Consider the following 10,406-nt stretch of genomic DNA (forward strand, 5'->3'; position numbering starts at 1 on the left):
AACTCCAGGTCTGTTTGTGATGAGGAAACTACTCTAGAACAGATCAAAAAATGTGGAAGCGGAGCCATTTAAAGAGCAATATGTAACTTTTCTAGTTGGAATCTGCTGTGGTATGAACTTCAACTGATATTGCATGAACTTGTCTACATCAGAATCACTTAGAGCACTTAGTAGTCTTTGTATCATTCTACAAAATCTTGGTTTGGTCCAGGTTACCTCAGTCCTGATGTAGCAGTAGTAGTATAGGATAAAGGTTACTGCTACTTCTACAACTACAATAACTTACTATTACTACTACTACTATTACTGCTACTGCTATTTTACCTTGCTTTGAAATGTCCTTAGTTTGGGACAAAGGCTACTACTACTACTACTACTACTACTACTACTACTGTGCTCATTGAGTAATGAAGCTTTTCTTTCCTTACAAAATTCTCCAGCACATGTCCTTATATGGTCAATAGCACACTAAACAAGGCACTTTGTTTTGTCCCAGGATGTGAGGACAGGTCGAGCAGGTCTTCTGACGCACTGGGACCTGTGGGACTGAGTCAGATGCCCTCCCTGTCCCGACACGTTTGTCCTGTCCTGATCCTGGAGGCAAAACCGCACCCACGTCACACACTGAGAAACACCAGGCTACAGGACTGCACTGACAATCATTTATTTTTTTACAAAAACATGAGTACAAGTACAAAGTGTCCTTCAGTCTACTTCAAATACAGTACTTTGGTAAAGAGCTGGAGATACAGGTGCTGTGTCAGATGCCCTACCATCTTTGCATACATCCGTGTAGTGTTCACCTGAGATGAGGGCAGGTCAAATGTCAAAAATGTTCATTGAAACATTGTTTAAAAAAAAAAAACTAACTCTAATGAGAATAATTCAAAATTCTAGTGTAAAATGCAATAGTTTATACATTACAAAAGTGAGTGGAACCAGCCACTTGAACAACAACAAGAAAATTCAACATTTGTGGATTTGACACAAACACTGTAGACCACAAACAAATTTCACACAGCGTGTAATAAGGCACCTGAGAACATTCTTAGGTCTGAAAATGTCCACAGGTCAGAGGAGTCCAACAGAAAAAGTCTAAGTGGACTTGTGCAACATGAGCAGTTATGTCCCTGCGTCCTCCGGCAGACACAGCTCCTTCAGTGGCCTGTCCCGGCGTGGGTCTGTAGGGGGCGCTGTCAGCCTCTACTATAAAGAGTCTCTCCCAGGTCTGTTCCCTGGTTGTCCCTTTAGGCTTGCCTCTTAAGCGTTGCCTCTTTATGCGTGTCCTTTAATGTTCACCCTGGAGGTCCGTCCCCCGGAGTTCCCGTGAGGCTGACTCTCGTCTCTCATCTCTTCTTGTGGCTCTGTCTCTGGCTCCTCCTCCTCTGCAGGATCATGTGGTGGAGCATGTCCAGTCCAGGCTGTAAACCGGCCCCGTCCACAGCGGAGCAGCCCTGAGTGTGGTGCAGTGTGGACGAGCTGAGCTCATGGAGCGACAGGGCCTTCTCCACCTGACCAACAGATAGACAGGAGACAGGGTCAGAGACACAGAAACACGTACATACATACAACACCATGGTTTTGTCTGTGCCCATCCAACTATAAAATGTCATTATTGTCTGGAATCAAAGTACTTGAACTTTTTCTTTGGTACTAAAGTTCACCTGTAAATGTGACTCAGGCCTGTTTGTGAAATGAAACCTGCTCCAGGGCTTGGTGCTTTGTACAATGTTGTTTTAAAATGCTTGATTGCATAAAAGAAAGATGTCATGTCATTTTCACATTTTAATCAAAGGTCTAAAAATGAAGAAACATAGATTTGTGAAATATGCAAATCTCTGCTATTATGTCAATCCCTTTGAGCAAAAAATGTCTTGTCCCAGTTCAGATACTTGTATAAGCAGCTCTTGACGTCAAAATAAGTCCTCTGTGTGCCACATGCATCCAATAAAAAAATTATTATTTTTTGGCTGATAATCAGAAAGTGCACATTAGCGTGCTAGTTAGTGTTAGCTTGTTAGGTCTCTTAAAGTTGAGAAAGTGCAGTGAATAACTAGGATGCTCAGAATGCATAAAGTAAGTGAGGAATAACTCTGGACCACTGCAAAGAGTTTAAAATGAACTACCGTATTTTCCGCACTATAAGGCGCATTAAAAAGCCTTTAATTTCATCAAAAAATTACTGTTAATGCCTTATAATCCAGAGCATCTTATATGAATGTATTGGTTTGTCTTGGTACGACTTTAGTAAAGTACAAAGCCGCTCCACTTGCAGCATCACAGCTCCCATAGTCAGGAGCATCAGGAGTAATACATACTATGATTTCTTTTAATATCAAAATGCACCTGTCAAGAGACACGCTCACAACGCCACTTTAAACTCAAGGCTGTTCTAAAGTGAAAGTGCGTTTAGCTGTGTGGGAGCAGTGGATGAGAGAAGGAGAACACACATTCACCAAGACAGAGAGACAGCGCCGAGCCACTTACGCCACGATCTGCCAACGGATCGTGGACGCCCGGACTAAGGATCAGTATCAACTGTGGTCCGAGCTTTCACCAAGACCAGAACCATCACTGAACTGCCAGGGAACAGTAACCACACTGACTCGGATAATGACGAGAGGGATGTGGGCGTGCTTGACGCCGGAATCACCCAACTGTTTGAACTATTACGACTTATTGTGAATATGATAACAATTTAGCGTCTCAGACAGGATTTTTTTTACAAGTTACAATTGAACAAAGTTGAGAGTTATTGTGAACGCATTAAATAAAGTTTGACTGACTTATCTAACTGTTGTTTTGTTTAATGCCTTATATTCTGGTGTGGTTTATAGTGCGGAAAATATGGTAGTTCCGTTTTTCACATTTTTAAAAGGTTCACATTTTATATTATTTTCTGATCTATGTTCTAATGTAGTTTCCACATCACAAACAGACCTGGAGTTGTGTTTTTTTTCATTCACACATGTTTAACACACAAACCCTGCACATTTATGCCGAGTTCTTCTCTCAAACTAAAAACACAAACAGAAACACAGGAAGTGCTCCGCTGTGTTTTAAAACTCCATACACCTTCACTGGAATCATTTTGATAATTTCAGACCCAGAATTTCCAACCACTACTGAAGTAAAGGTAAAAAGAAAATTACCACTTCAAGATTGAACATTTTGAGCTTTGGAGATATACACAGAAAAAAAAAAAAAAAAGGTTACTCAAATGAAATGTGAATGAAACAAAAAGACAACTCCAGGCATGTTTCTGAGGAGGTAACAACAATCAAACATGGCTTAAAGCTCACAAGAGTCTCAGTTTGCGTAATATAGGAACTTCAACAAATAAAAGTCCATATTTCTGCTGAACTCAGCTCTGTTGTACCTACACAGCTGTGGTGATGTAATTAATCCCAGAATCCTGTGGGGGAAGCACAGGATGATGCGTGCAGGGCCTACAGAGTGACGCGGTGTGGCAGTGACATGAGCCCAGGTTTAACACACACTGGAATGGCCTACAGCACCTCACCTGCTCCACTGTGCACACCAGTCTCACATTTCAACACAATCTCCCATGAACTCACTCATAACCCCATGGAACCAACTGAAAACGTCATCACATATGGGCAGAAATGACGACTGATCCCATATGTATGTCAAGCAAACAGAACGGAAAGGAGACAAGTGCCAAGGTTCTATAGTGTGAGTTTCCAACCAATGTAACGAGGTGTGCAGGAGAGGCTCTACAGCGTCATGCAGCTCATAAAAGGTCCTATATTACACAAACTTGACTCGTGTGGGCTTGAAGCAATGTTCTAATGCTGTTCCCTCCTCAAAAACTCACCTGGAGTTGACTTTTGTGTTTGAGTAATCCTGTATTAAAAGTCTGTCTACATCTCCAAAGCTTAAAATGTTCTGTTCCACTTTGTGATGCCAAAACTGGAAACTGAATTGCTTGAATTATTCTAAAGTCTTCATCCCATGGATCCAATCTTGTGTTTCATCCAATCCCTCTTGTAGCCAGGCTGGCACCACCTAGTGCCTCTGCTCAATTTCATTTCTCTCCAGTGACTAGATCAGGAATCAAAATACACTAGACAATTCATAAAAACTCCAGAAGTGAGAGTTTGAGCACCAGCCAATCAGCAAAGAGCCATATACCCTATGGCGGAAGCACTATTAGTCGCTCTGGATTATAAGGCGTCATTAAAAGGTCTATTTTCGAACTTTTTTCACAAATAAAATGCACCGGACTTTAAAGGAAACCCAACAGTGTGATGGGTGAGTGGTTTTGTTTGTTTGTGGCGTTCACGGTGACTCTGGGCTTTGTTCAGTTGTGGTGTGTAGGGAGGGTGCTGTCTGGGACCGCTGGATTGTCGGCGTGTTCGCAGTGACTCAGTTGTTCAGTTGTGTCTAGAAGTGGCACATTGCACTTGCTTTTTCGGTTCGTTCCTCCGTTCCTCGTTGGCATGGGGCGCATTTATTTTTTGATGGGGTTGGAGGCTTAAGAGCGCGCTCAATAGTCTGGAAAATATGGTATTCTGTGTTGTCTACGATTCCTGAGATCAAGGCTTTAAAGCCATAACAAAGAGAATGTTTGGTGAATTTTATCAAGAGGAAAGACGTTACTGTCCTTCTTCCTATGGGATTTGGGAAAAGCTTAATATACCAGTTAGCCCCGTTAGTGGAGCATTACGTACGCCACAACCAAATAACAGCGACTGGTTAAATGAAAAAAGTACCCGCCTACCGTCAAGCAAATGAATTGCGATGTCAGACGGTTTCTATAAAGTGAAACGGTTGATGAAGCAGTTTATCCCTGTTGTGGACACAGCCCCAGACAGATAAAGCCTCTCTTATAGGCGAGTTTCAGCTGACGTCATTGTTATTAAAAGCCCGCGTTGCATGCTGGGAAATATTTAGGTCGGAGGCAAGAAACACGATAGTGGTCAAACACAGTGCGTAACCTCGCGTATTTCTCCCCGATAATGGTAAATTCCTGCTGCATTATCGGATGCACAAATAGAAGCACGGAAGAAGGAAAATGTCTTTTTCGTGTTCTGAGTGAAAAGAACCACTAACGGTGAATTAAATGGCTTTCAAACATTCGCAGAGCAAATGTAGAAGATCCTAACAAACCGTGGACTCCAACAAGTTCAACAACACATCGAGACTCTTGGAGGTTTTCCTCTTTTCTTCTGTGAATGGCCCAGGAGTTTCCACCAAGTCATTGTGGATATCACCAAAGTGAATATTTGTCCAGGTAGTTGGCGATGCTGACCAGAAATTTGGCTTGGTTCATCTTTTGTAGGGGTTGAAAAGGGTGATTTGGCGTCCATCGATGCTTATGACCAATTTCTGGTCAAATGGTCTTGGGTCCTCTGCCGTTAGAGTGGATAAATAACCGGGATCAATACCTTTTACGTGTTTTCTCGCTCCGTCCGTCATGTTGAATTAGTGTTTATTGCCGCCGACCAAAATAATTCCCAGCATGCAACACACGCTTTTGTCAACAATGAAACTCGCCTATATCTACTACATGATAACATTAGCATTAGTCTCACCTGTGCCGGCATCATGGCCCCGGGCAGGTCTTGTTTGTTGGCCAGCAGCAGGATGGGTGCTCCCTGGCTCTCTGGACAGCGGGCCATCCGGTGCAGCTCTGCTCGCGCCTCTTCCAGGCGCTCGGGGTCAGCGGCGTCTACCACAAACACCAGCCCGTCTGTCCTGCGCGTGTACGACTTCCACAGGGGCCGGAGTTTGTCCTGGCCCCCCACGTCCCACACTTGGTACAGACTGCCACCGCTCAGCCTCAGACGCTCCATGTTGAAGCCCTTGGTGGGAATGGTGTCCACGAACTCGCCCAGTTTGAGGCGGTAGAGCAGAGCCGTTTTGCCAGAAGAGTCCAGGCCAATCACCACAATGTGCAGGGGCTGGAGACCAGGCAGGAAGGGGCTCCCAGGGGCCCGCTCGCTCAGCTGGTTCCCCATAGTGTAAGGTGGAGGATGGGTGAGTGACTTCAGAAGGTAATTATAGATCTGAGAAAAAAAATGATACATTTTCATGGAGCTGTCCAGTTTATTTAATCTGAAATAGTCACATCTAACAGTCACGTCATTTATAGATTAATACTCAAAAACAGAATATAAAACTGTCTTAAGAACCGTTGGTGGGCTTATCTAATTTGAGTAATGATTCAATCAAATTACAAATTAAAGTGCAGCAAGTACAAATACCAGGTCATTAGTCGATAGACTTAGAGTGTATGTTATTTACGCCTACAGAACAGCATACTGTGATACTAGGAAAAGAGCAGTCTACACTCTGCATCCAGAGGGGCTCCAGGGGCCTCTCTATAGACCAAAAATGTAAACAGTTCAATGTAAAAACTGGTCATTTGTTTTGTCACAATTTGCATGTAAGAGGAAACATGCTGTAACATTTTCAAGCTGGGAGTTAGGTCCAGATTTTATGGGGCCTTAATTTGGGGCCCAAAGCTATTTCATCTGGCTTGCCTACACTGCATAAAAGTCAACTGGATACAATACTAACAGAACTGCATCGTTATAGTAACTTTTCTATAATAAATTCCACATTATTCAAGCTTGGACTGAGCAATAGGCCTAAAATATTAAAAACTAAGAAAAGACAATAGAAAGTTTCAGAATTACTTGTATAAACTGTTCTCCTGTAAAAATCCAAACACTTATATTAAAAATAAAGACATTTGTCCAGTAATTACAGTTTTTTACGGCATTTTACGGTTAAAGCCTCCCGTTTTCCCTGCACAAAAGTGAGCCATCTGGTCAGCCAGCGCTCGCACAGGGATCTGTGGGCTAATAAAACACATCTGTTCCATAGTACAAGCCTGAGCACTGAAAAGCAGACAAAAAAGCGTCAAACGTGCACTAAAGCATCTATTTTCGAAAAGGATAACGCATTTTAAACGTGCAGATTTCCAAAACACTGATAACGGGCAAAAAGTAGGAACGGACTATTTTTTCTCCAAGCCGTGTGATCGGAGAAAAGGAGCTCCGCGGAGTGAAACCAAGAAGTGAAATTACCTGCGCTGTTTTGCGGTTAAACTAACGGGCAATCCTCCAAAAACGTAACGTGAAATTCAATCCGTCCGACTGTCGCGTAAAATCCACCGGTGCAGAGTCGGGATTTGATCCGGAGAGGAGCGGCTGTGCGCGGTCAGGACGCAGAGCGCACGGACGGGACTGGAGCTGGAGAGAGCAGCGCGCACAAGTAAAGGGACATAAGCCACGCCTACCTCCACGTGACCTGCACATCCTACGTGACCTGAGCTGATGTGCTGATGTGGATTTAGTTGTTGTTAAAAGTCTACTTTCTGATCTCTGTTACATTGTTATTTCCTTGTTCAAAACTGACCTGGAGTTGTGTTTCGATTCATTCACACACAAACCAACATTTACCAAGACTTTTGGTATTTCAGATGTTTTAGTTCTTGATAAAAATATAGGTCATGCATTTTCACATTTCCACTACTTAATAATGAGAATATTAAGTTAGTGAAAATGTTTCACTCCAGCACTGAAGATTCATGTGTTCTTCTACAATAAAGAGACAGTATGTAACTTTGCACCAAGAAATAGACTAAAATAAAAGCAAGTTTTCATTTTGGTTGTGTTTATAGTGTTCTGTGGCTCATATCTCCACATACCTGACTCTTACTAGTTCTAGAGCAGAACCTATTTCTGCTTGTTTCCATGGAAATGTTCTTTTGGCTCTAATATTCCACAGTGTGGCATATGGAAGAAAATGTATTTATGTCCAATGGAAAATGTTTCAAAGTATGGTTTGAACTTTCTATTTCCATACAGTGATGTGCCACCTCCAGAACGTGACAGACTTTTAAATTTTTTTATAAAAGCTTCCAAACTACAGGCTCTGTGTCTTCTTCTAGCCAACAAAATCACTTTTTTTTTTTTCTTTAACTATACTGTACTATCTTGGCTCTTCTTTTTTTCTTTTTTGTTTTAAACAAGATGTAATCTGTTTGGAAACTTTGAGTAAGTAATGATGAAACTACAAATTTCCACTGAACCACAAACATAAACAGACAAGTACAAACAGGATACTGAAGTAGTGTAGTAGTAGTAGTATTTTTCTTAAGTACACTAGACGTGTTCTGTACAGTAAAAGCCAACACCCCGGGGTTCCAGTCACTTACTGTGGAGGAGTGACTTTAATTCATAGTTTGATATCATGTTTCCACATATTGTTCTTGTGTTTGCTCTTTGTTCTAATCTCTGACTCTTGTCGATCATCATCTTATCATTTCATCTAAAACGACTGAATCAAAGAAACATGTCCACTAACTGGTTAAGGAGGACAGAGATAGTCTGACCACTGCCCTGTGAGCCGCAGGGACATGTCCACAGCCTGGACATGTCCACAGCCTGGACACTGGACAAAATGAATATGTAATGATTTCAATTCACATTATTTAAATGAGCTGAATAATCCTGAAGTATTTACGCATGTATTTAAGCATGTATATACGCATGTATTTACAATGTATTTACACATGTATTTACACATGTATTGACAAATGTATTTCCGCATGTATTTATACATGTATTTATACATGTATTTACACATGTATTTACACATATATTTACGCATGTATTTACGCATGTATTTTCACATATATTTACGCATGTATTTACGCATGTATTTACGCATGTATTTACGAATGTATTTACGAATGTATTTACGCATGTATTTACGCATGTATTTACGCATGTATTTACGAATGTATTTACACATGTATTTACACATGTATTGACAAATGTATTTCCGCATGTATTTATACATGTATTTATACATGTATTTACACATGTATTTACACATGTATTTACACATGTATTTACACATATATTTACGCATGTATTTACGCATGTATTTACACATATATTTACGCATGTATTTACGAATGTATTTACGCATGTATTTACGCATGTATTTACGAATGTATTTACGAATGTATTTACGCATGTATTTACACATGTATTTACACATATATTTACGCATGTATTTACGCATGTATTTATACATGTATTTACGCATGTATTTACGCATGTATTTACGCATGTATTTACACATGTATTTACACATATATTTACGCATGTATTTACGCATGTATTTACGCATGTATTTAGACTTAGACAGACTTTATTGATCCACAAGGGAAATGATTTGGACACAGGAGTCACACATCACAATATACTAGAATAAAGAGAAATCCATTTAAATGGTAATAATACATTCTAAACAAGTAGCAAAAAAGAGCAAGAAACAGGTCAAAATAAAATAGGAAAATAAGCTTAGTAATTAAATAATTATTTTTTCCTGAGTACACTACACATACTGTGTCGGGTAAAAAGCCAACAGTGTGGGTGATTTACTATATTGGATGAGTAGGTGATTCGTTCTCTTCCCTCTGCGAGTGAGTGTTGTCAGTAAGTTTTATGTGACAATCTGAAATGATTTGAACATTTGTGTTTCTTGCAGCTCGTTCAGATCTGATTTAATTTGTCTTTTTTTGTGTGTGTCCTTTGAAAACACCAGATTTTGTGCATTATTTCTTTAAATTACATTAACCTTAAATTATAAATTGGATTATCCCAGTCACAATCACAGCCTTCTCAAATACTGCTTTACTTTTACTTTTTATTTTTCAGTATTTTATTTTGGAACACTACTTTTGACTTGAGTGGTTTTGAAGTAACAGTACACTTCCATGTGTACAGTTTTGGGTTGTTCCACCTCTGAACATTAAATCTACTAAACAAGATTTTAGGCCTCACATATCTAACTAAATAATAGAGCAAGTCAGATTGAAATATTAAACATTTGTCGAATTATGAAAATACAAGATAGGTACGGCTAATGCCATACTGTGGAACATTTCACACACAGCTATAACATCTCCATGGAGACATGAAAGAAATGCACCTAAAATCTCACCTGTCTCACAGTTTCAACCGTCTCACCCGTATCACCCGTCTCACCTGTTTCACCCGTCTCACCGTGTCACCTGTCTCACCATCTCACCTGTCTCACTCATCTCACCTGTCTCAACCGTCTCACCTGTCTCACCATCTCACCTGTCTCACCTGTCTCACCGTTCACCTGTCTCAACCGTCTCACCTGTCTCACCATCTCACCTGTCTCAACCGTCTCACCTGTCTCACCTGTCTCAAACCTGTCTCACCTGTCTCAACCTGTCTCACCTGTCTCACCTGTCTCACCTGTCTCAACCGTCTCACCCGTCTCACCTGTCTCACTCACCTGTCTCACCGTCTCACCTCATCTCACCTGTCTCACCTGTCTCAAACTCACCTGTCTCACCTGTCTCAACTCACCGTCTCACCTGTCTCACC

At 41.0% G+C, this 10,406-nt stretch overlaps 1 protein-coding gene across 1 annotated transcript; it reads right to left on the reverse strand.

The window, feature by feature from the left end:
• Positions 1–640: 640 nt before the first annotated feature.
• LOC110154438 (ADP-ribosylation factor-like protein 4D) lies at positions 641–7,232 on the reverse strand. The gene is made up of 3 exons (XM_020918423.2): positions 7,059–7,232; positions 5,559–6,032; positions 641–1,511 (listed from the first exon to the last, which is right to left on the reverse strand). Exons 2-3 carry the CDS (start codon positions 5,982–5,984, stop codon positions 1,347–1,349), a joined length of 591 nt encoding a protein of 196 aa, XP_020774082.1. The 5' UTR covers positions 5,985–6,032; positions 7,059–7,232; the 3' UTR covers positions 641–1,346.
• Positions 7,233–10,406: the final 3,174 nt, after the last annotated feature.

This window comes from Boleophthalmus pectinirostris, unplaced genomic scaffold, assembly GCF_026225935.1.
Source record: "Boleophthalmus pectinirostris isolate CB_2022bp ecotype Guang Dong unplaced genomic scaffold, ASM2622593v1 HiC_scaffold_17, whole genome shotgun sequence".
Lineage (NCBI taxonomy): Eukaryota > Metazoa > Chordata > Actinopteri > Gobiiformes > Gobiidae > Boleophthalmus > Boleophthalmus pectinirostris.

Excerpts from the sequence above, each read along its gene's own strand:
- LOC110154438 (XM_020918423.2), bottom strand. The coding sequence starts at position 5,984 with ATGGGGAACCAGCTGAGCGAGCGGGCCCCTGGGAGCCCCTTCCTGCCT. Across the intron at positions 1,512-5,558 it reads GGGCCATGATGCCGGCACAG|GTGGAGAAGGCCCTGTCGCT; the intron begins GTGAGACTAATG and ends TCTGTTGGTCAG.